General features: G+C 29.9%; 1 protein-coding gene across 3 annotated transcripts in view; it reads right to left on the bottom strand.

Annotated features, from left to right (window-relative positions):
- Nucleotides 1–27,948, bottom strand: part of LOC130669732 (NAD-dependent protein deacetylase Sirt6) — a 146,106-nt gene that overhangs the window by 6,122 nt on the left and 112,036 nt on the right. Inside the window, exon 1 of one of the 3 annotated variants that reach the window (XR_008990246.1) lies at nt 883–8,460. The exons of 1 other annotated variant lie outside the window; for it this stretch is intronic. Coding sequence is in view for 1 of the 2 variants with exons in the window: in XM_057472772.1 (XP_057328755.1) it covers nt 17,940–18,113 (174 nt within the window). In the remaining variant the exon portion in view is untranslated. Of the gene's footprint in view, nt 1–882; nt 8,461–17,939; nt 18,114–27,948 lie in introns of those variants that run through there. One more of the 3 variants, XM_057472772.1, reaches the window with a different exon arrangement.

Raw genomic sequence — 27,948 nt, 5'->3', positions numbered from 1 at the left:
GGAACAGAAATTTAATATTAACTTGGATTTAAAAAGGATTAGTTAGAATTAAACTTTTTCCAATCCTCTTTTATTCTTATGAATCCTCTACGGGAACAGAAATTAAATATTATTTAAGAATTAAAAAGAATTATTTAGGATTAAACTTTTTTGAATCCTCTTTTATTCTCTTGAATCCTCCGCGAGAACAGAAATTCAAAGTTATTTTAGAATTAAAAAGAATTAGTTAGGATTAAACTTTTTTGAATACTCTTTTATTCTCTTGAATCTTCCACGGGAACAGAAATTAAATATTCTTTAAGAATTAAAAAGAATTAGTTAGGATTAAACTTTTTTGAATCCTCTTTTATTCTCTCGAATCCTCCACGGGAACAGAAATTTAATATTAATTTAGAATTAAAAAGGATTAGTTAGAATTAAACTTTTTCCAATTCTCTTTTATACTTTTGAATCCTCCGCGCGATCAGAAATTGCAATATTATTTAAGAATTAAAAAGGATAAGTTAGGATTAAAAATATTTAATCCTTTTTTATTCTTTTTAATCCTAAAACGATAATAATTTTGTCGCTAGATGATGGAGAATTAAAAAGGATTCATTCTATGTTCGATCTGAATTCTCCGGAGAATTAAGAGTATTAAAGAGTATTAAGAAGTATTAAGTATGTGTGCTTTTTTAATCCTTTTTAATTCACTTTTTTAACCAGGGCAAGCTCTAACACGTTATGTTTTATGTTAAAGTTGAAAATTTTATGAATCGGATATCTTTAATATATACGCATTTTGGCAGTTTTTTATTCCCAATTATGTTCAATAATATAAATATATTCCGTCAGAATCAATGTAACTGATCAAAATAAAGATTGTAATAAGTTTTGACTCACAAGGAAGGTATCCCAAGTGTCCCTCTCCGATTTGAATGAAACTGAGATATGTTATTCTCTGTCAAAATCTAAGGGACATGTATTTTTTCTAGCAGCGGAAAAACATATCTTGGGGGTGAAACCACCCCTCCAAGTTGAGGGTCCTAAGGGGTGTTTTTCAAGTTTCGCATTCTTGCAGTTCGGATAATTGAATAGGACCAACGGCATCATTTTCGGAGTAAACAATGGTGAAAAAAACCATTGGTGTGATAATAAAAAAATAAACAGAATCACAGTTATGATGGTTGAAATTTACAAAACTTTTATTTTAAAAAAACAATCCAATAGATTTTAACGAAACAAACGGCGATCGAAAGAGGAAAAAGGAGTAGAGGATACGTTTTTTTTTTGTTTTTCCGAAAAATCAAGTGTAGGGGGTGAACAACACCTAAGTCCATCTGCATTGACCAACAAGAAAACATCAATGTTTTTATTAGCTTTGGTTTTAATTGATTGAGAATTATTTTTTTATACATTTTTAGCAGCGAGGACATGATAATAATATTATTTTTTTATATTTTATTTACCTTTTTATTTTCAATTCTAACTGGAAGATATGCCAGGTAATCACCCCCGACTTTGCTGCCGCTGAAATATGTTATTCTACATAAAATTCTAAAAGACTAGAACTTCAAAAGCGTAGAAAGTAACAGTAAATGCGTGTCTTGGTGTTAAATATATATATATAAACATTAGGATGAGTCGAAAAAAAAATTTTTTTTTTTCTTAGCATGGGGATAGAATTTTTACCGTATAAAATATTACCGGTGGCCAAGTCGCTGGAATAGCTTTTGTTCTGGACTAAGGTTACTTATAATCAACTTAAATTAATTTATTTTGTGAGCTGGGGAGGGGGGGGGTGGCCTCGTTCCCCGGAAATATGCGCTTGTTAATTATGAAAGGAAAGAAGCCGGTGGCATATTAAGTAAAAGATTTTGTTTTACATTATCAAAGGGAAATGTTATATTTGTTGAACCAAATACCTATTCTTACAATATGAAAGTTTCCCAAATAGGATTAATTTGAATTAAATTTATAGCAATCAAGTATTAAATAAATATTCCACGCAGGAGGAGACCAAGTATAATTTTAGATTGGGGACAACGGAATCCCACTTGCGATGTACCTTACTACGTGTTTCATCCCTGCAGTTGTAGGTGGAAAATGACTCTCAATAAGCGTAGGCAGCAAACGTCGGAGCAACGATGTAGGCCCAATCTTTGGTGGTGAAATACCTCAGGAAATGAACAGCAACGAATTTTTTCAATTTCTGACTTTCAATTGGTTTTCGAGGGGACACCCTACAGATTCTAGAACACTATTTATATATTTTTTACTACCACCTGTTTTCAAGTTATTGATAAGAGAGAAGTTAATCAATAACTCTGAAAATGTTTAATCCAAAATTTTATGAGAATTTGTAATATAATTGTAGAGTTTTTAACGTTTTTTTTATTTATAATTAATCAATAACAACAAAATTAATTTATGAACAATATCAACACAATGTTAACAATAATAAAAATTCAATAATATTAAATTGAAAGTACAAATAAAGAAAATGAAGTAACCTGACTAATAAATTAAGAAACACATGTATATTGTTTAAAATAGCAATCACAATACACCGGAATTCTACTCAATGTTGTTGTTATTGTCTTCAGTTATCGTCAACTTCACTTAGTAATCTTTTTTTGTCTCGAATTTGGGTAATTCTTTGCGTGACTGTAATGTTGCCCTGATGAAGCCATCTCGTGAAGTTAAACTGCAAACTTTTGATGACGCCTCAGTATTTAAATTGACCTTTCTAGATATTGATTATAACAAAAATATTCCGAAATATAAAATTTCAAGCCATTTTCGATGATTTTTCTCAAGTTATGTTCATTTAAATCTTTTATTAGAAGTGGTTCAGTAATTTAAATCTTTGCCTAATCTATCATATCCACATTATCTATTGCATTCATGTCTAAATGAGGAACATTAAAAGAACGCACTTCCGTTGAAGAAATATTTTTTTGTCTTGTTTGTAGGATCAAATTTACAGCTTTTTCTCGAATTATTTGTCTCTCATCTTCCATCGAGATAAATCTGAAGTTTTTTTTCCGTTTGGAATTCCTACAAACATTTCATATAGGTATTTTTTATCTTTACTTAAATCTTTGATGTCTAATGGAGAAAGATCAAATTCAATTCTTTCAAATTTAGTCACAGGTTTTTTTTCAAACGTTTTTAGTTCTTTACCTATAGGTCCAGTTCACTCATTAGGCCCTGCCTTAACGCCATCTAGATTCAGAATAAGATTCCGAAGTCGCAGTTCATTGAAATGAAATAGACAAGAAACCAATTAACCGGCCATCCCAAATCTCTTTCAATTTGAACAATAACTCCATTTTTAGCACCATTGTTGTAAACACTGGTCCATCACTTCCAACAGCTCGTAATTTCGAATAATCTACATTTTGTTTAAAATAATTAAAGATCCTATTTTTATTGTCTTCTGCAGAGCCAGATAGAGGAGTTAGTTTCATGACAGAAATAAGTAGAACAAGGCTCTGAAATTAATACTATGTGTTCTTCAAGTGATTTTCTTCTGTAAAACTTCATATCGATTTTTTCATTAGTTAGTGTGTTATTTTTACGACTATCTGTGTAAATATAAACCTGTTAGAGCTTTATGTTTTATCGTTCTGTTTTGCAAAATACGGCGACTTTTTTCACATTCTTTTCTGATTTCACATTTATCGACAATGTTATTGGAATTATTTTTATCACTTATTTTAAAGTCTTCTAGAATCGATTTGCCAAAATTGCACCGTATCTATCAGAGATACCTGTCCGATCACAAGTTTTAGCAAAATTTGGCAATTCAAGTCTTATTTGTTTAGCAGGTTTTTAATGGGAAGAATCTTCCACGTCAACAGTAGAAATAGAGAGTGAATTTGATAAGGTACTAATTTGTCGCAAATCTAATTGATTTAAATCTTCAGTTGATGTAGAAGGGATCGAGATTATTTCAGCATCATCAGGATTACACTCATCCAGTTTTCTTTCTCTTGAAGATGACGAGAAAATATCAATTAAATTTAATGCTCTAGTGCCTCTTTGATTTTGTAAAAAGTCATACGTAGAATTGGGTAATTTAACAATGTCACAAACACGTTTCACTAAAGACAAACATTTACACTTTGCAATATCTAAGAGATTCTTTTTGCATGTAATAAATACCCACTCTTTTTGTTTTCGTATTCCATGGTCTTACGGGATTTTCTGAGGCCTTTTTATGTTTTCATATTTCCCGACAGAAACTTTCATTAATGACAGAATTCTCGGATCTGAAACAATCGGTATTGGAACTCCCGCCCATATAACTTTCAAGTCTTCGAGTACGATTTTCAGAATTTCTCCAGTGTTTGATTTTTTAGATGAAGAACAACGTAGATCAAATTTAATCAATGAAAAATAAATTAAAAAATCTTTATAAGTTGGTAAACATACGGGCTTGAATTTTTGAAGAACACCAAAAATTGGACAGACGGAGATCTTTGTTCTCTCTAACATAATTTAGCAAAATTTGAGTTAGAAATAAATTTTATTTCAACAAGGAATGTTGTTGTTCAGTAGAAGAAGTACTGTTGAACACAAAACTGAAAAAATTTTTTCAACACTCCTAAGATATTATTAATTGTTAGATAAAGTTAACGAAAAAAAGTACAGATAAAAAAATTATAAATGATTTTTTATATCGGGAATCACGTTTATCAGTATTTAAATTAAATCTAACTTCGGGAGAAAAATCAGACTCCATCTATGCCTGTATGGAAAAGCTATATATTGATAAAAATATTAAAATTTTTTTTCCCAAGCTTGCACTCCTCGTCATACCAGGAAGTATTACTGCGCTGATTGTGACATTTATTACGAGTTTTGATGAGATTCAAGGTTTCCGCTGCCTCCATAATAGCATCGTAGCAATTTTCATTGAGCTCGTTTAGTGGCGTACTTTCAAAGTCTACTGCGATTTTCTGCGACCATCTCATGTAGCTAGTATAGGATTGCTCAGTATGTTTGGACCAGATTAAAGTAGTTCTGCTGAGTCGGGTATCGGGTTGGTCCAATTCTGTTTGAGCTTCTACGTCCAGTTGGAGAAGTATAGGGATATGATCTGAAGAAGAGTCCTCTTGCAGCACTTCCATATCATAAATTAAATGTAAGGCACTTATACTAGCCCAGATAAAGTCAATTGTGCTTCGGCTGAGGTGTATGCAAGTGAAATTGCTCGGTCGATCACTGTTCGATCGGCCGTTGATGAGTACCAGACTATTATCAGTCATGAAGTCGACTAGTGTGCGTCCTCTTGAGTTAATTACAAGGTCCCTCGAATCCCTGCTGGCCTGGAGGTTACAATCAGCTATAAATTCTTCGTGTACCGTGGTACGATTTCCTATCTTGGCATTATAGTCACCAGCTAAATATATCGGCAGGTGCCCATGAGATGCTGTTACTTCATCTAAAGCTAATTTGAGAAAGTTTAAAGAAGCATTCATGTCTCAACTTGGACGAATGTATACACAGGCCAGAACACATGAAAATTTTCCTGTTTCAATAAGAGCAAATATCCAAATATCTGAGGATTTTAACATGGTGGCTTTAATATGCTGAGCTGTGAGAATAACTAATCCACCGCTTGCGTGTCCAGTGCTTTTCTCTTTGATGGCAGGAGTCCACAGTTCCGAGTATCTAGACCAGAAATTAGGTAGTTTAAGAGGCGACGTTGCCCACGTTTCACATGCACAAACTATATCTGCTTTAATACTAAAGTTATAGTTGAGAAGATTTTGGATTCCCCTCGAGTTCCATGCTAAGATTTTTATTAGTTTTTTAGTTGCACTATAAGCATCTCCATGCGAGTAGCAGCGGAGAAAGTGCCTGGGGTTTCCGGAGTTATGCGTTTTCCTAAATTTTCTAATTTATCGTTTGCTAGATCCCAGGTGTACCACTTATTATCTACAGTAAAACCTATATAAGTGAAACTTGAAGGGACTAAGATTTTTTTCTCACTTATAGAGGTTTCTCACTTACCCGAGTTTCTCACACAGAGAGGGAAACTGAGATAGACAAGTTCAGAGAATAATAAATAGAAATAGAGAATATACATTACTATACTGTATAATGAAATACAGTAATTCACTTATAAAATTTAGTCATTTTAGTTTGCTTTAAGTTACAATCAGCAGTCAACAATTTTTCAATAACAAATAATTTATCAAAAATAGTTTTATCATTAATATTAGAAAATTCAAAATATTTATGCAATGTCCACAACGCTTTTTCCGCGTCAGATTTGTATATAGACAATGTAATTTTCTTCTCGACATTTTGGCTCAGACTAATGAATGATACTGAATGACTGAAGAAAAATGAATGGATTCGAAATGCCATAATAGAGAGAAAAGATAAAGTAATTTGCAAATAAACAGGTGACGAATACTAAATACGCATTAATGAACGCATACTAAAAGAATGTTGCCAATACAATGGGATAAATAGCTTTAAATATGAGAGAAAAAAACTAGTAAGTCCTGAAAAATGTCTCACTTATAGAGGTTCATCACTGTCACTTAAAGAGGTTTTTCAGTGCAGAGGTACCGGGACCTGAGAAAAAAGTCTCACTTATTGAGGTTTCTAACTTATCCAGGTTTCACTGTATGTTTACTCGTGTGCCGTGCATTTTTACCAAGTGACCCCTGGCTTTATGCTGAGTTACTGCCTCTTTTAGCTTTTTAACACATGCCATTTCCTGCTTTGTTAGATCGTGCTGTATTGAAATTTTAGTGTCCTTTAATGCAGCTGCTTTGGCTTTCATTATTATTTCTTTAACCTTCTGATTTATTAGCTTGATTCTGAGGAATTTCCCTTCTCTATCAGCAGGTGCAACACTATCAACTGCATCATCGAGGTTGAAATGTTGCTTGATGGAACTTTGACTCTGCTCTTTAATATTGGACATGATGAGATTATGATTTTTCAAAATTATATTGCAGCGCTTTTGTATTTTTTCCTGCGCACTTAAGGCCTCCTCCATTTGCTTAATTCTATCATTAGATCTGTCTAAGTGTTTCTTGAGGCTGGAAGATACTAAATTTTCATTATTGCCATCTGAGTCCAGGTCTATTGTCCTACTATTTATCTGCAATTTAAGCGAGGAGATCTCAGCCTTCAGGTTTTCCTGTTTATTCTGCAATGCTGTCCATTTTAGGTCCCAAGCATTCTCCGACTTTCTCAGGTCTGTTCTTAATTGCTCAATGATTATTTGATTTTCTGTTTTACTTAATAGGATTTGTTTCTCGATGCTAGCTTTGTTAGTGGCGGCCTCCTTTCTCATTTCAGCAACTTGTTCCATGCTGGAGGTTTGTGACAAATTTTCTGAAATACAGAGTGCAATACTGTCGGTAGACAAGGGCGGATCAGAATTAGTAATAGAGTTGTACTTAACTGAGGATGGTGTACGAAGTGATTTAGACGACTTCTTGAAAGTTTGGAGATTTTCCTCCAGATCCGATATGGAGTTATTTAGATCCTGTTCGTCACGCTTGCGTTTGCAGTATTCCCTCAGATCACAAGCTGAACCAGCTTTTTCCTGGGTGAACGTCAAGGCTTTCAAAGGTCTACCTGGATTACTTTTTACTTTAAGTCCACATATGTCTTGGCCGTCTGAGCAAGGCTTTTGGCTTGCATTTTTTGTGATTCGGTTCGAGGTGGCAGCACCTTTATGCGCGGACCCATTAGATTTGGAGCTATCATGCATTCCGCTCACCCTAACCTTCAATCACTCTTGAATTCATTTTTTGTGTAATATTCAACAAATTCTATGTACTAGCACCTTTTTCACTATTTGTACTGATAAAACACTATTAAAGATACCCGTAGTTTCTCTTTTAATAATTAATAGAACGTGATTGTTGATTTTCTAGCGATAAAAAGTTCCCGACAGACAGACAACGTGTATACACTTTAGCGACTCCTATGTATCTCCTCCATGAGCAGGATACGATCGAACATTTCTTGTTGAAATGCCCTATTTTTAAAAATTTCCGTGAGCACAACCTTATCTCTCCAGCGGGTAGCATCTGAGCTTTAAATGAGATTTTAAACTGTGAAGAAACCAAAGTGATTAAAGATATATATTACTATACTGCTTATAGCTGCCAAACCAGAGCCTTCTGCTTATGTAAATAAAAATTTTAGTTTTTTTTTGTTTTTGCTTTATACAATTATATTATTATTATTCTATCTCATTATATGTTATATATGTTTCTTTTTGACCGACAGAAAGCGATTTGTTTTAAATGCATCAAAATTTTGTATCCCCTTGCAATGGGTTCTGTATGTACTCTTTAAGCAATAAAAATCTTATCTTATCTTATCTTATCTTGTTGAAAATATATAAAAATATATATGGTGAATATGTGATAAATATATGGCGGCAAAAATATATACATTTATGAATATATGTTTTTTACATATATGGGATTATATATTTTTAATAATATATTTCTTTTTATATAATCTTTTATATTTCTCCATATATATTATCTGCTATAATGCTCAATATATTTTTGTCATATATGGATTGTATATATGTAATTTATAAAGTATAATATAAAAAAATTTATATATATTTTGGATCATTATAAAGAATGAGAATTTTGTTGAAGCCTAGATTGGATTGGAAAAAATCCATTTGTTTATAACATAAGTTAACAAAAAAAAAAAATGTCTCTGAACGTTACAATAGAAATCCGATTCAGAAAAAATGCCGTCGATTGGTACTATCAACGCTTTTTCGTTTTTTTCCATCCAATCTGGACTTTGAAAAAATCCATTTGTTTATAACTTTAGTTAACAAAAAAAAAACGTCTTTAACGATACGATAGAAATTTGTTTTAAAAAAAATGCCGTTGATTGGTACTATCAACATTTTTTGGATTTTTTCCATCCAATATGCTCTCTTAAAATGAACCAGTGAAATTCACTGATTCAACCAGTGGACTAAGATAATCGCTTGGCTCACTGGTTGAACCAGTGAAACTCACTGGTTTAAGCAGTGAAATTCACTGGTTAAACCAGTGATACGCCGGTGTACTACATAAATATAAACAAAATAGGTTAGATTAATTTTATTTTATTATAAACGTTTATTTAAAAACAAAGTGAACTAAAAAAGTCTTAATAGCAATTATATTCAATTAAAAATTATTTAGTAATAAAAGAAATAATATTTATTAGGATTTATAAAAACTTAATTTGTTTCCATGTTCAATGGGCTTTTTATATTGTTTAATTTTAAAATTGACATTCATTTTTGAGGTTAGCTCCAAGCTATAGAAATTACTCCAAAGTTATTTATTATTTTTAAACTCTGTAAAAATTGTGTCATATAATTATTATTGTTATATAAAAGTTAGTTGAAATATTACATGAAGATAATCAATAAATATTAATTATTTATTGACACAATAAAACACTTAAATATACTCATGTACAGAATGCTGCTGTACCCACGCGCTTACATATTTTTAGTTCACTGGTTGAAACCAGTGAGCGCGGCGTTCACTGATTCAACCAGTGAATTTCACTGGTTGAATCAGTAGAATTTCACTGGTTCACTTTAAGAGAGTGGACTTCGAAAAAATCCATTTGTTTATAACTTTAGTAAAAAAAAAAAAAACGTCTCTGGGCGATACGACAGAAATTTGTTTCAGAAAAAATACCGTTGATTGGTACTATCAACATTTTTTCGATTTTTTTTTCGATCATTTTTAATGGAAAAAACTTTGAAAAATTCCGGCCCATCAAGCATCTGACGCGGTTTGGCGGAGAGAGAGCAGGCGCATAGGCAGCTGCTAGTGCGAGAGGGAGAGGTCCGAGCGCCGGCTCGTTTTCTTATCATATCTCGCGAAATATTTGAGATACAAAAAAAGGCCATTCGGCAGCCGAAATGGAAGTAGATTTCTCATTATTTAATTTTTTTCACCTTTCAAATAAAAGTTAATAATGAAATAAAATTCCTTTTTACATTTTCTTAAAAATTCTCGAGATAATAAAACAAAAAAAATCAAAAAATTATAAGTACAATGCCAAAAATTGAAGCTAACTAAATGAGCTTCAAAAGAATTTTTGGTGATAATGCACTATATGTTTTGATTTGACGTTATTTAAAGATACGTATACATATATTTAAACTATTGGACCAATGGTATTCCAGACCATATTCGAAAAATTATGATAGATTATGGTTTTAATGCTCGAGAATTCTACTATAAGGACAAAGGCGATAATTTGCTTTTAATAAAATCTACTAATGAAATATTCTAAGATTAAAAATTGATCGTGATACATCGAAGTGTCATATTTGAAATTAGTACTAATATTTGAAATAAAAAGCCTATTATAATATCAAACGACGAGTAGATATAGAGAATATTATCATCATAATGAATGTTAATCTTGTTATTGATATATCATATCATTTATACACTGTCGATAAAACAAAATTGTATATACCCACTGAATTGAGATGTTTAGATTTTATAAGTGTCACACTGCGATAATATGAATTTAAGTAGCTCCATGAATGTATTAAGAAGTAGGAGAACTAATACAATAGAAAATTTTCATTGAATGAATGGTAAAATAAGTAATTTAAGTGGTCTAGGCATATATATCGGCATGAAAATGAAAGCTTATTCGAAGAGCTTTCAAATGAATTTGATATAAAGTCGATAAGTTATCACATTCAAAACATATTGAAGGAAGAATAAGTAAAAATATGAATTTTGAAAATTTTGAAATGCTATAACTTCTAAACTAATCGACCGATTGAGCTCATTTTCAAACTCAAACAAGGCAGTCACCCACAAAATACGTATACTAAGTTTCAAGGTGATCGGTTTGAAATTGTGGCTATAATCAAAGTGAAAACCTGCATAAAATTATTTTTATAATATTTTGTAAATGTTCAAAACCATTTATCTACTAGAAAAAATGGTAAAATCAATGAGCCGTTAAAGCAGTTAGAGCGGCAAACATTTTTTTTTTGAAAATTTTACAAAATTTCAATTAACCATAACTTCTAAACTTATTGGCCGAATGGGCTCATCTTCAAACTCATCCAAGGTAATTGTCCATAGAATAAGTATACTAAGTTTTATTGAGATCGGTGTAGAATTGCGGACGCTATCGTTGGAGAACGGCGCGTCATATTGTATATATATAGATATTAGGGTAGTCCTTATTTTGGACATATTTGAATTTTTATGCTCCCAGAGGCTTATGTGGTTCAAAATAAATAAAAAAAAATATCCTTAAAGTTTCAGATCTCTATCTCAATTTTAACCCGTGCCGCACAGTAATGTAAGTTTCCCATTTAAATAACACAGGGTTTTCGGCATTGAACAATTAATTTTTTATTCCGGCTAAAGTAATTGTTTGAAAAATTTGAAACTCTGTAGACTTCATCCTTATATCAGCAGTTGTTCCTCAGAATTTTTACAGATTTTCAGCTACTATAATTTTGGGGGTACAGCATGATCAAAAAAAAGAAAAAATATATTTTTTATTTCTATCTGAAATTTTTTTTAAATAACATATCAAATCACTCTGCATGCTTATCAGAAGTTCTTACTTTTTTTCATTCTCGCACCCAATTGAGTGAACAGCATATCTTTGTTGCACTAATACAGTAATCAGGAGCTTTGGACGAGTTTTTCTTATGAACAAACGAATATTTTCAAAAAATTAAAGCGCACTTCGCTAAGTAAGACAATAGTGCGTTAATGTGCAGTAGAGTGTATCTTGAAAGGATTTTTCGAATTTATTACGACCACCTCTCAAAATAGTTTTAATCACAACAGAAAAAATTCCCTTAAAGTTTAAGCTCTTAATTCTAACGGGAAGAGTTAACGCAAAATTTTTTTTGTGATTTTTTCAAGAAATATTTTTGTTTATGTTATTTGACTTTGTGTCTTTTTCAAAAATACATAATGCATTCAATTGATATCAGAGATCGGTATATCTATGCCGTATGTCTTAGTTTAACATTTAGTAATTATAATCAATAAATTAAATTTCTTTCATTATTTGCTTAAATAAGTTCGTCACCTTTAAGTTTATTATTTGTTTTAAGCATTAAATAATAAACAAAATGTTAGAAGTTTTGTGTATCATAATATCGATATAATGATTTATTTACAATTTTCTAACTATGATGAATTTTTAATAAAATAGATCTCTTTGATAAATAAATATAATAAACTTGAAAAATCACAAAAACAAAATTTGCGGAACGTTGTCCCGTTGGAATTAAAAGCTCAAACTTTGAGGGAATTTTTTTCTGTCGTAATTGAAACTGTTTGTGAGGTGATCGTAATAAATTCAAAAAATCCTTTTAAGGAACACTTCACTGCACACTAATGCAAAGTTCCTGATTACTGTATTAGTGCAACAAAGATATACCGTTCACCCACTTAGGTGCGAGAATGAAAAAAAGTAAAAACTTCTGATAAGGATGCAGACTGATTTGATATGTCATTTGAAAAAAATTTTAGCTAAAAATAAAAAAAATAATTTTTTTCTTTTTTTTCATCATGCTGTACCCCCAAAATTATAGTAGCTGAAAATCTGTAAAAATTCTGAGGAGTAGCTGCTGATATAAGGATAAAGTCTACAGAGTTTCAAATTTTTCGAACAATTACTTTAGCCGGAATAAATAATTAATTGTTCAATGCCAAAAACCCCGTGTTATTTAAATGGGAAACTTACATCACTGTGCGGCACGGGTTAAAATTGAGATAGAGACCTGAAACTTTGAGGATATTTTATCCCTCGCGGACTCGGGATTACTCCGAAATCATGGTGAAATTTCGGTGAAATCATAGTGAAATGACAGTGAAATCACTGTAACTTTGTGCCATTTGCTTACTGTGTGATAATTATCATCCGATGGTAATTTTATGATGATTTCACCATCGATTCATAGTAGAATCACAATAGCATAACAGTCAATTTACAGTAGTATAGCTGTAAGTTGACAGTAGTATTACTGTGTATTTACAGTGATTTCACTATCAGTTTATGCTGGATCTGCAGTGCTTCAGTCATGCTTTCTCAGTAATAATACCGTGATCATACAGTGATTTCACAGCAGTCTTACTATAGATTCTTCGTGAAATCACAATAATATCGCTGTGAATTGACAGTAATATTACTGTGATTTCTTAATCATTTAATCCTGGATCTGCTTAGTTTTCATCGAGATTTAGGGGCAATATTGAGATCCTATATTTATTGATTCAAAGATAATAATAATAAAATTAATAATAATATTATAATAGCAACAATAATCCTAATCTTGGTTTTTCAATAAATAATTTTTCTTGTTTAAAAAAATTATTTAGTATCCATCCCTTTGTACGACTTCATGTAATTATTCCTCTGGAGGATTAAATGCTATTTTTTTACCCTCGGTAAAGAAGGAATTTTATTTTTTTTTAACGCATGATGGGACTCGAACTGCCGACCCTTCTATTGAGAGTAGCTTAAGTCATGTACTTTAGCCCGCTCGGCCACCACACGCATTCGGAACTAAATATTTAATCTGTTACTTCATGCTATTCAATACTATATATACTCAAGATTAAGCTATAAGAAAAATTATTTTATTAAATACTATAAAATTAAAAGAATTCGATATTTATCAAAAAAAAAATTTTGCCTTCATTTGTAAATCATCAAGTTTTCTTAATTTAAGAATATTTTATTTTAAATTATGATAAATAATAAATATTTACTATTGAAATATTAATCTAAATGATATTCTCTTTATTTTTTGCAGTAGTTTAAATTCAATTTATACAGTTTTAAAAAAAAAGTTATTCAATTTTTTTATTTATTTATTTTTTTTCATAATTCTGAAGAATTTTACCGTCTTAAGCTTTTATAAAATTAACTAAATTAGACAATTACAGATAAAGTTTCACTCGGAAATTCCTAAAATAGCTAAATTTATAATAAATAAAATACATTTGTGCCCAAATATTTGCTAAACTTACAAATAATTATAGGAGCATTTATGAAATAATTGATATTATTTTTTTTTTAATTCCATTTCTATCGATTAATGACATTAAAAATTCAAATTTTTGATTTTGAAATTGGATTAATGATAGATGTACCGTATCAGATCACTATCAAAGTAGAGTGAAATCATGGAGAAAACGCTAATAATTTGCTGTGAAAATATCATAGAGTCACAGTGCTAATACTACTAGGTTGTCATGGGATCACGGTAAATTCATGGTTAAACCACTATGAACTGACTGTGAAACTATTGTAAAGTCACAGAGTTAACACTATCAGATTACTATGGAATCACAGTGAATTCGTAGTGAAATCACGATAAACTGACTGTGAACCCATGATAAAGCCTCAGTGTTACCATTGTTGAGTTACCATAAATCGATAGCTGATCGACAGTAAAATTATCATGAAAGTATGGTAATTTAATTGTAAAATTACTGTAAAATTACTATATAACCAGAGTGACGAAATGGCACAAAACGACTGTGAATTCACTATGAAATTACCATCAATACACAGTAAACTTACGGTAAAATTGATTTCACTGTGATTTCACTGTGATTTCACAGTAACCCCGAATCCGCGAGGGATTTTATTTATTTCGAACCACATAAGCATCTGGGAGCATTAAAATTCGAAAATGTCCAAAATAAGGACCACCCTTATATATATATATTAGACTGGGACAAATAAATTGACTATTTTTTTTTTTTTTTCGATACTGTGAAAATATTATTCCTGATGACAAAAAAAATTATTGTGCAAGTTTGAGCTCTTAATATTGATATTAAGAGGTGTATCGTTTTGACTTTTGGTTTTTTGACAGAAATTTCATTTTATACCCAAAACTTGTGAATCATCCATCTGAAAAATTTGAGCAATATATATTCTTAAAGAAAATCGAATTCCCTACAAAAAGTCTCTCTTAGTAAATTGACGTAAAACGAGCCGTTTTCTCGTAACCGTGCCTTAAACATTGATTTGTTTTTTAAATTGTTTGTTTCTATTTTGGATTTCTGTAACTACTAGAAATATTGAAATTTTTTTCAATCAAGATACACATTCTCTAAGGAAATTTAATGCTCTACAAAAAAGGTCTCTTAACATTTTTTGCTAAATTCACTCCTCCGAAAGTTATTCAGGTTATTAAAGTCGTTTTGACTCAACTTCAACCTTGAATAACTTCCGAAGGAGTGAATTTAGCAAAAAATTTTTAGAGACCTTTTTTGTAGAGCATCAAATATCCTTAAAGAATATGTATCTTGATTAAAAAAAAATTCAATATTTCTAGTAGTTACAAAAATCCAAAATAGAAACAAACAATTTAAAAAACTAATCAATGTTTATGGCACGATTACAAGAAAACGGCTCGTTTTACGTCAATTTACTAAGAGAGATTTTTTGTAGGGAATTCCATTTCCTTTAAGACTATACATTGCTCAAATTTTTCAGATAGATGATTTACGAGTTTTAGGTAAAAAATGGAATTTCTGTAAAAAAAAACTAACAGTCGTAACGATACACCTCTTAATATCAATATTAAGGGCTCAAACTTTCACAATAATTGTTTTGGTCATCAGGAATAACATTTTCACAGTATCGAAAAAAAAAAAAATTGTCGATTTTTTTGGCCTAGTCTAGTGTGTATGCTTATCCTTTACAGCATACACAACTATCGATAAAAAAATCATAATAAAAAATGTATACCCGAATAATTATTTTCTTTATACCTCGAACAGAACTTGAAATCAATATTTTTATAATAAGGAACTTCGTTCCTATCTGGTGTCCCACGACACTACACGATTTTTTTTTACCAAATTTAAAAGTTCTCTGAGCACTCTAAAAAATTTTAAGCATGGTGTTATGAGAAATAAGGCTAGTTGTAAAATTTTGAACTTCCCGCTAAAAAATTGAAAATTTTAAAAAATTCGGGAAGTTATTGGTTTCGTCCGATTCGCAAAAACCGAATGTTTATCAGATTTTGAGGTTCTAGGAAGCTATTCTGACTAGTTTCACGATGATGTCTGAGTGTATGTATGTGTGTACGTTCGTACGTACGTATGTATGTATGTAAGTATTCATAACTCTTGAACAGATAAATTGATTTTGATCTTTGAGGTGTCATTCGATGCGGCTTGTTAATATCTTGAAGCTGTAAAAATTTGAGTTTAATCGGTAGAGTGCGTTCGGAGATATTTCAAAAATAAAATTTTTTCAAAAATGTTTTATTTGGATAACTTTCAATTTGCTCGATGGATTGATTCCAAAATCTAATCAGCTCTAACACTTTATAAGCCGCGTCGATCGCCATCAAAAAATTCCAAATTGGTTCTTTCGTTCAAAAGATATCGTTGATTACAAAAATAGTGAAAAACGTTTTTTTTCGGATATCTACAAAAAAATTGAATCATTCGATTTTAAAATCTACTTAGCTCTAGAACTCAACAAAACGCGTCGATGGCCGCCTCAACCATCAAAATCAGTTAATTTGTTCGCGAGTTATCGTGGGAGAAAGAAATGCTTAAAAAAATTTTTTTTTAAAACAATGGCATACAAAAGTATTTTCAAGCTCGATGAGCTTGAAAATGTATTCACAATAATGTTTCCGAGCTCAAGGAGCTCGAAAACAGCGGGAAGTTTTGGGGCTGGCCCGCAGGGTCAACCGATAGACCGATTTTTCTTTTTCACTTGGAAAAAAAAATATAAATCGAAAAAGCACCACTCTGAAAAAATTTGAGGATTTGCCGAAAATGTCAGAGTTTTATATAAAAAAAAAAATCGAAAATAAAAAATGGTCAACATCGAAAAATTTTTTATTTTTTCCAAAAATCCACAAAAAAACAAACGAAGATAGGTTGCAATAATTTATTTGTATTTTTTTTTTTAAATTAAATTTAAAAACAAAAATTTTGAAAAAAAAGTCCCAATCAGTTGAATTTTGAAAAAGTTATAGCTATTTAAAATAAAAAAGCCATTTTAGTCAAAAATTTATAACTTTTTTTTGGTTGGGTGAAAAAATTTGAAAAAATTATGAGAAACATTTTTGATCGGGTAGAGAAAGAGTAAAAATTTTCAGCCAAATCTAAAGGGGTCGGGTTTGAAAGTGGTCGATTTGGCGTGGAATGCCCCTTATGTATATTTAACACTAAAACACGCATCTACTGTTTTCTTCTACTCTTTTGAAATTCTAGTCTTTCAAAATTTTATGTAGAAATATTTCAGCGGCAGCAAAATTGGGGGTGATTACCTGGCATACCTTCCATGTAGAATTGAAAATAAAAAGGTAAGTGAAATACTAAAAAATACTATTACTCTTATGTCCTCGCTGCTAAAGATAAATAAAAAAATAATTATCAATGAATTAAAACCAACGCTAATAAAAACATCGATGTTTTCTTGTTGGTCAATGCAGACGGACTTAGGGGTTGTTCACCCCCTACACTTGATTTTTCGGAAAAACCCCAAAAAAAAACGTATCCTCTACTTCTTTTTCCTCTTTCGATCACCGTTTGTTTCATTAAATTCTATTGGATTGTTATTTAAAATAAAAGTTTTGTCAATTCCAACCCTTATCACTTTGATTCTATTTATTTTTTTATTGTCACACCAATGGTTTTTTTCATTACTTATCACTCTGAAAATGATGCCGTCGGTCCCATTCGATTATTCAAACTGCAAGTATGTGAAACTTGAAAAACACCCCTTAGGAACCTTAATTTTGAGGGGTGGTTTTACCCCCAAGATATGTTTTTCTGCAGCTAGAAAAAAATACGTTTCCCTTAGATTTCGACAGAGAATAACATACCTCAGCTTCATTGGAATCGAAGAGGGACATTTAAAATACTTTTCTTGTAAGTATAAATACTCATAATTACCTTGAATGAAAATCAGACAAAGTTAGATCCTCATCAGGCAAATGATGTTCCCAATCGAGAATAGTGTCGTGCATTTGTCCACGACATGGCCTTCTGCCGTATCGCTCTGGCGCACATAATGTTCCTAAGCTTTTTTTACCTACAGTTGGAGTAGGAGCATTGCGGATGAATTGCCTGGAAACATAATTACAAATAAAAAAATGTCACCTGGCAGCCAGAATGGAAGGTAGATTTAAAAAAAACTTAATATAAAAACCCCTCCCTCTAATTTAATAACTCAGTTACAAGAATTCACTAAAATATTAAATGAAGTCTTATAAAATTTGATCAAGTTCAATATGGCTGCTTAGTGTTTTTTTTTATTGATAAAATCAAAATCCTTCGACTTATAACTTCTAAAGTATTCTTTTAGCGTTAGAAATTACAAAACCGCATCGAATGCCACCTCAAATTTTGAAATCTGTCGATTAGTTCAAAAGATGTTGATGACAAAAAATTTAAACAATCACAATTCGCCTAATTTTTTGTATTTAGTTTCAATTTTTTAAGTTTTCTACCGTTTTTAGGTAGATTTTTTTTAAAATCTAGGTATTGTATTTGTCCTCATGGTTGATTTTTCAAGGAATTTTGTCTCAACCTATCATAATTAGTTGAGTAGAGTTCGAAAATACCATTCGTTGAAAAATTTATATATGTATGTATATGTCGTAGTCAAATAGTGAACCCCGTCAGATAGTGTAAAGCCGCTCCGTTTTATCATCTGCCGGCAATTCGTGTATTTTAATTCAGCTACACTATATGACTAGGTATTTCATGAAATGCCCAAGTTCTTGCGGCACTTTATGTATAACTTCATTATACACAATCTGACTAACTTATCCATCTGACGTTTCACGAAATGCCTCAGTGCAGTCAGTGCAGTGATGATGTAACGCTACTCAATTAATTATTAGACGAAGTTAATAGATAAAAAGGCCATTCGGCAGCCGAAATGGAAGGTAGATTTTCCAATTAATCTATCTAAAAAGTTACATACATACATATGATGTGATACATGTTAGTGTATAGTCATGATACGAAATTAGGCTCGTTTTCTTAGAGTGAGGGTAAAAAAAGACAACGACTATTTTCGATAGAGAACTTCAGTTAGTCGATTTGACAGAACATTATATACCCTTGCGACCTTCAACCCACTCTGGAAACACTCTGGAATCATAGTCAGAATGTAAACATTCTAAATCCAGTATGTTTCCAGAGTGGTTTTGTGCCCTTTTTCCAGAGTGAAACCAAAGTGGTTTCAGAATTGATCCAGAGTAGATCAAAGTGTTTTCAGAATGGACTCAAAGTGAATCCAGAATGAAATCAAAGTGTTTTCAGAATGGGCCCACAGTGAGTCCAGAATGGAATCAAAGTGTTTTCAAAATGGACTCAAAGTGAATCCAGAATGAAATCAAAGTGTTTTCAGAATGGGCCCACAGTGAGTCCAGAATGAAATCAAAGTGTTTTCAAAATGGGCTCAAAATGAGTACAGGATGAAATCAGAGTGTTTTCAAAATGGGCCCAGAATCGATAAAATTTAAATACTAAGGAATAAAAAAAATTGGGTACTTTCTAAACTCATAAATCAATAATAATTTACAGAAAAATAATTTTAACCCCAATTTTTTAATTAACTATGCTTTTGTTAATAAGTTAATTTTTACTTGTTGAAAGTTTACATAAAAACCCTGATTATTTCCAAACTAAAAACCCCGAATTTTTTTTACTTCTTAAGGCTATTCTTGAAAGGGTTTAGAAAAGATAGCTGGTGAAAAAATAAAAAAATTTCGATTTTATTAACAATCTAAGCCATTGAAAAACAAAAAAACGTAAATAAAGCAATCAAGAAAATTTATTTTTTTGATTATTTTGTTTTTTTATTGTTGAAAGCTACATAACAATAATTTGAAAAAAATTTTTACTTGCATTGTTTAAATAATTGTCATAAACAAATACATTGCTAATTAGATTTAATAAGATTTTTTTTTGGGAAAAAAACGCTTAATAAAAATAAGGAATTTTAAGAAAAAAATCGTTTCTTAAAAAAATTTTTTTTTGCTAAACAGCGCATTAGCTAATTAACAATTTTTTTTTTTACTCAATATTGATATTAAGGAACCATTATTTTTTTTAAGTTATCATTTATCATGTTCTGTTATATTAGAAAAAAAATTTTTTTCATTCATTTATTATTTGTTTGCTAAACAAACAATTTGTTGTAAACAAATAAATTTTCACGCAATATTTTTTTCAAATACTAAAAATAACCATGCGTTTGATTTTGTAGAAAAAATTTTTTTTTAATCTTTTATATAATTTTTTAAATTATTGTACACTTGGAGTTGTCGCTACCTTTCTGTTCTTCTCTATTGTTATTAAAATAACTTATTGAAGACACAACTACAACACTTCAAGTCTTTTTTATTATCCATTAATCATTAAACAAATCGAGCTTGTAACCGAAGCTCTAACTCAATTGCTTAAGGAATTATGAATAACAGTAATTTTTATGAATACTTTTTAATAAATACAAAAAAGTCATTAATTAGCAAATTCGCTTTTTAGCAATAAAAAACATTTTTTAAGAAACAATTGTTTTTTTAAAAATTGTTATTTTCATTAAGTATTTTTATCCCAAAAAAAAAATTTTGCTTTGACCCGGGTTTTAATGTGAAAGACTTGAAAGAAAAATTTGCTGGGAGAAGATATATGTGAAGGAGGAGAAAGTCACTGGTGCTAAGCAGCAGTGGAAGTAGTTCAGTGTTCGCCGCTAGATCGCGCCTAACTTATGATTGTCCTGTTCCTGGTTAGATAGGTGTTTCAGAGTTTTTATATTCTATATTTAAAAATAATTCTGTCACGGGTATTTCTCTGTTATTTGACAGAGTGACAAGTGCCTGTTTGGATGGTCATATGGTAGATGCTATATTACATTGTGACAATAATGTCAAATATTTTTGTTTTCTTGAAAAAATTGTTTTTATAATCCAGAAACATAAAATACGTTTCATGTAATGACAAAAAAAAATTGATTTTCGTATTCAATAAATGCTCTTAAATATTCTTAAAATAATATATTTCGGTAAATTTTTTTTTCTTTCAGTATTCATTTACTCTGAATACCCTCTGGTTTGAGTATGTATTCACTCTGATCCCACTCTGATCCCACTCTGTAAAAATTCTGAAAACACTTTGGTATCAGTTTGTGTTTAATGTGGATGCATAACGGTGTCAGTTTGTATCCACTCTGGATACTTTCTGGAAACACTTTGGATTTACTCCGTATCCGCTCTGGAAATACTCTGGGTTCACTCTCAGAAAAGGGCACAAAACCATTCTGGAAATACTCTGGAGTCCGTATGGTTGCATCGTGTTACCAGAATATTTCCAGAGTGTATCCAGAATGTTTTTAATGTCGCAAGGGTAGGTAATGTAGTAAACTAACCTTCACGTAAACAAAATATAGAAAATTTAATTAGTATCCCGGGAAAAAATGATTTTGCCTAATTCTATATAATTATATATAAGACCTTATATATAATTAGATCGAAAAATTGGCCAGGTCTAATTATATATAATTTATATATAATTATATATAGGTTATATATGATTATATATAATACGTTATATATAATTAGATCTGAAAATTGGCTGGGTCTAATTATATATAATCATATATAAGTTATATATACTCATATATAATTAGATATGATTATGTATAATACATATATATCATATTTGAACTATAATTAGATCCGAAAATTAGGCGGGTTTAATCATATATATGATTATGTGTAATTTATATACAATTACGTATGTTCATGTACGATTAATATTGAAGTATTCAGAGAGAAGTTTTTTTTTTAATTATACGTTTGCAATTATTCATAACAAATTATATTTCCCTCAAAATATAAATACAGAGTATAATTAACGACTGTGCTACTACATTTGTTTATTTTTGTTATATAACATTTTATTATGTATTTATAGATAGATAATATAATCATGTCATTAAACTATTAGTACTTACAAACGAAAATTACTAGAGTCATTTTTACTAATATATTAAAGAATATATATTCGTTATTTTTAAAAGTATATTTGGTGAAACTTCTTAACGTTAATTTTATGAGATCTCACTTATTATAATAAGTATTATAATAAGTATAATAATATAATAATTATTATTTCTCAATAATATACATCTGAAACTATAATGCATTTAACGAGTATTGATTATTAAATATCAATAAAGACCATAGAGCATCTAATATATTAAATAAGAAAAACTAAATATTAAATATATTCTATAAATAAAATATTAACTTATATATATATATATATATAAATAATTAATTTATATTTGATTATATATAGATCTAAAGATCTAAAATATAATAAAAATTACTATATATGGGTCTATATAGGTCAGGTCTAATCAGATCTAATCATATATAGACCCATGTATAACTATATATGGGTATATACTATTATATATACTATTATATATATTCCATATATAATCATATATAATTAGGCAAAATCATTTTGTCCCGGGATATACCCGATGAAAAGAGATTTTATACAATTCCCAGTGAACACATGACCTTATTTTGACGTCATACGTAGGTCATAGCAATGTCACGACATCTGATGTAAATTTGATGTCAATCTGACGTTCTACATGACTTTAATATGATGTAAAGCTTGTGACATCATATTGATGTAAGCATGACTCTTGTACTATGTCACAGTTATGACTTATGTATTACGTACGTTTGACATAGAATGTACATCACATTGTTATGTAATAATAAAGTCATTATCCGTATATCATAATGACGTAATTTTAAAATCATACATTTATGTCAGTAGCAAAGTCACGGTTATACGTAATGTGGATGTCACTCTTAAATAATATCTTTACATCAGTAACAAGTCAGTATTTTACGCAATGCTGATGTAATGTCCGAGTCATAGTTTTTTATCATCTATTCATTGAAATAAAACAATCATAGAATGAATTTTCAAACATGTGTAAATGTGTAAAAATAACAACTAAACGTCGAACATTTTTGGGGTCAAAGTAATCGATAAACTCGATAATAGATCATTCAGACGTTTTAGATTAAAACATTAGCGTGAGCATAAAAAAATTAACTTTATTTTTTTAAATGATATATCGAAAATATCATTTAGGATGACAAAGAAAATGTAACGACAGTTTGAACTCTTTTGCTATTATGATTTTAAAGTTTAGTATCACAATTTTTCAATCGATTGAATTTCATACGATTTTGTGAAATTATTTAATGTTTCGCAAAATTTTATTTAAGATTTTTTAAATTTCACATCACAACAAAAAATTAAAAAATTTGATGAAACTTAATGAAATTTTATACAATTATCATCGAGGTCGACAAATATTGCTTCTATAAAATTTCATATAAATTCATGGAGTTTATTAAATTTTGTAAAAATCCATCACGAAAACTTATTAACTCTGTCTTTTCCGGCATTTCACTCTAAATACATCAATTAAGCACGAGATTTGAACTCTCGTGATGTGGACCAGTGAGCAACGTTCAGGACTACCAGCCAAGAGGAGCCGTGTTCGAACCCAGCAGACGCCCAGGATTTTTTCATCATTTAACCTTATCTAATCTTGTTTCAGAATTCACAATGCGTTCGCGCAGTAATAATCAAATCAAAAATTCGGTATTTCATTTTATTTTTTTCTTTTTCAAAATATTTTTTCCGAATTGATAATTTTGACATCACCCATATGTCATATTGACGTCATAGAAGGTCACACAGACATCACATTTACATCATGCATACGTCATTAGTTTTACATCATAATCTTACGTAAAAAAGTGGGAAATAATGAGTCACACCTGACTCATTCGTGACTTATATCTTACGTAAATGATGACATAGCGTAACGTCACTCTGACGTCAAATTTACGTCAATGTGTTTACTGGGTTGTATAGAATTATATACCAATTATATATGGAGTATATATAATTATATATAGACTATATATAATTGGATAGAAAAAATGGCCCGATCCAATTGTATACAAGTCTATATAGAAATTGTATACAATTCTATACAAATTGTATACAATTCTATATAATTATATACAATTCTATATATTGCAATTATATAGAATTGTATATAATTTGTATAAAATTGTATATAATTATATAGACTTGTATACAATTTGTATAGAATTGTATACAATTTCTATACAGTTGTATACAACTGGATCGGGCCATTTTTTGTATATAATTTTATACAATTGTATAAAATCTTTTTTTATCGGGTAATTAGATCTAATTATATATAAGGCTATATATACTTATATATAGGTCTATATATAACCATATATATTCTATATATAATCATATAGAATTAAGCAAAATCATTTTTTTCCCGGTATAATTAGGTCTAATTATATATAAAGCTATATATACTTCTATATAGGTCTATATATAACCATATATATTCTATATATAATCATATATAATTAGGCGAAATCATTTTTTTCCCGGTATAATTAGGTCTAATTATATATAAGACTACATATACTTATCCATATACATAACCATATATATTCTATATATAATCATATATAATTAGGCAAAATCATTTTTTCCCGGTATAATTAGGTCTAAGTATATATAAGGCTATATATACTTATATATAGGTCCATATATAATCATATATAATTATATATAATTAGGCAAAATCATTTTTTCCCGGGATGAGATCATAATTGTAATTACTATTACGATGACAAGACCAGTGGTAATTATAGGGATTAGAGGTACATTTGATACATCATAATTAATAAAAGAAATACTTCTAAAATATAAAATAGCTGTGAAATTTACAGGTTATTTTGTTCACAATAAAATTCGACTAACAGAATTGTATTATAATGGGAAATGCATAAGTTATGTAGAGTGAACACCATATTTGCAACATTTGTTGATTCCATTAGAATTTTCAAGGCCATCAAATTATTGAAAAAAATGGTCGAAACTTGTAGTTTAAGGTCAAATATTAAAGCTTACTAAACAAGCTTTATGATACTTTTTACTGAAGTTGTCTATTAGTTTTAGTTTTAATGACATACGAACTTCAACAGTAATTAAAAACTGATTTTTTCGAAAAATCGTGAAAATTTCGAACAACAATTACTTCAAAACTAATTGACTGATTTAGCTCATCTTCGAATTTGATCAAGATAATCATTCATAGAACAAGTTTCAAAAATTTCATTAGGATCCAATAAGAGCTGTGGGTGCTATCGTAATGACAAGACCAGTGGTAATCATAGAGATTAGAGGTACATTTGATGCATCTTAAATAATAAAAGAAATACTTTTAAAATACAAAATAGCAGTGAAATTTACAGGTTATATTGTGCAAAATAAAATACAGCTGACGAAACTGGATTATAATGTGACAAGCATAACTTATGTGGAATGAAAACCATATTTTCAACATTTTTTGATTCCATTAAAATTTTCAAGGCTATCAAATTATTGGAAGAAATGGTCAAAATGTAAAGTTTAAGGTCATAAATTAAAGCTTATTAGTCACGCTTTAAAATATTTTTTACAGAAATTCTCTATGAATTTTAGTTTTAAAGTTATATGGACTTTAAAATTGGTTCAAAACTGATTTTTTCTAAAAATCGTTAAAATTTCAATCAGCCATAACTTCTAAACTAATCGACCGATTCAGCCCATCTTCGAACTTAACCGTGGTAATTACACAAAATAAGTGTGGAAAATTTCATTAAGATCGGATAAGAATCGTAGGCGCAATCGTGTCCTCAAAAGCCCGTTATATTACATAAATATATATATATATATATATATATATATATATATATATATATATATATATATATATATATACATCCGTATATAAATTTTTTAACGAATGGTATTTTTGAACTCTACTCAACTAATTATGATAGTTTATGACGAAATCCCTTAAAAAATCGACCATGAGGACAAATACAATAGTTAGATTTTTAAAAAAATCTACCTAAAAAGTGAAAAGAAATTAAACTAGGAGAGAAGTTAGCGGAACAATACTATTTTTTATTTATTTATTTGCACGCGGTCCACTTTTATGACAGCGGGAGTTACATTTCACTTTGGATTTATAGCATAGGCATCTATTTGTCTGGCACTGTTGTTTAGAGGGTTGACACGAACATTTCGTGTACCCCTGTCCTATAAAAAAAGATACTAAAGAGACCGCTTCTCGCAAGGATAATAAAGTATCCTTATTAACACTCTAATTTAAAAAAATTTTTGGTCGTTTTTTTCAAATCATGCTGCAATTAAACTTACTTTGTCTAATTCTTCAGCACTACAAGGCCGTCTCGATGATACATTACTATAATATTTGTTGAATTCTTCATAAAACATATTTTTCATTTCATCCATCGTGAATTTTATTAAAATTCTTTAATTACTGATTTATATGACAGTTATCGATTAGAAATCGTAACGAATTTATTAATATCACCGTTATTCTGTGAAATGTCAAATGGATAAGTTAGTCAGATTGTGTATAATGAAGTTATACATAAAGCGCCGCAAGAACTTGGGCATTTCATGAAATACCTAGTCATATAGTGTAGCTGAATTAAAATACACGAATTGCCGGCAGATGATGAAACGGAGTGGCTTTACACTATTTGACGGGTTTCACTATTTGACTACGACATATATATATATATATATATATATATATATATATATATATATATATATATATATATATATATATATATATATATATATATATATATTTGGCGACGGTACTTTAGGATTAGATTGCAATAATCACTGCCTAAGTCGCCAATTACCAAAGAGTGAAACGTTGTGAGAGATGATGAGACCTAAGACGCCGTGTTGGAAGTTACATGTTGGAAATGCTATATATTGAAACAGGCATAAAATTCATGTTTAAGCTCACAAAATAAGTATTAATTACACTATTGTAGCTTTATTGTATTTACATAAGAAATCTACCTTTCCATTCCGGCTCTTTTTTAAATAATTTCCTTGATTTTCCGAATTTTCATAACTACCAAATTAGAGGAAGGAATACTCAGACTGTTAAGTTTAAGGGTGAAAATAAAAGCTTCTTAAACAAGCTTCCAGACTCTTTTTGTTAAAACCGTCTGTAAGTCTTACATCCACAGTTCTATGAACGTAAATTATAAAAAAATCAATTGTTTGAAAAATCGCGAAAATTTCGAATAGCCATAACTTCTAAACTAATTGACCGATTTAGCCCATCTTCGAACTTGATCAAGGTAATTACATACTCAATAAGTGTAGAAAATTTCATCAAGATCAGATAAGAATTGGAGACGCTATCGTGATGACAAGGTTGTTTATATTTATTGGACATGCATGCGCATTTGAAAAGTCTCAAGTAATAAAAGATATATCTTTAAAATATGAAATAGTAGTGAAAGGCCGTGGGACGATAAGTAAACCGAATCGGCCTCAGATAGGGATCGGGCTCATTTTTTCAGGGAATGTTTGTACCCATGAGATACTTCGATGCTGCGAGTTTCAGGTCTTTATCTATAACCACTTCGGAGTAAATCGAAAAATACTGAAAATTAGAAAAAATTGATGTTCTCAGAGCGTACTTATTCGATTGATCTGAAAATTGGATATGTTTTGGGGGTTGATGGTAGCTATCTGGAAAAAAAATAAGAGCTATTTCGGCTCACAAAAACCTAAAAAAAAACGAGTTTATATTTTTAATTTCAATTTTTAAGCATCTTACCATTACGACACAGTTATGAAAATATTTTTTTTGAATTCCTCATCCAATTTCCTATGAAACTATGGCCTTTCGAAATTTTTAAAAATGGTACTACATATTGAAAAAAACCATTTTTTGCTCAAAAATCGG

The sequence above is a fragment of the Microplitis mediator genome, chromosome 6 (assembly GCF_029852145.1).
Source record: "Microplitis mediator isolate UGA2020A chromosome 6, iyMicMedi2.1, whole genome shotgun sequence".
NCBI lineage: Eukaryota > Metazoa > Arthropoda > Insecta > Hymenoptera > Braconidae > Microplitis > Microplitis mediator.
Note: the sequence above shows the minus strand (reverse complement) of the source record. Positions and strands in the feature narration are given on the sequence as shown.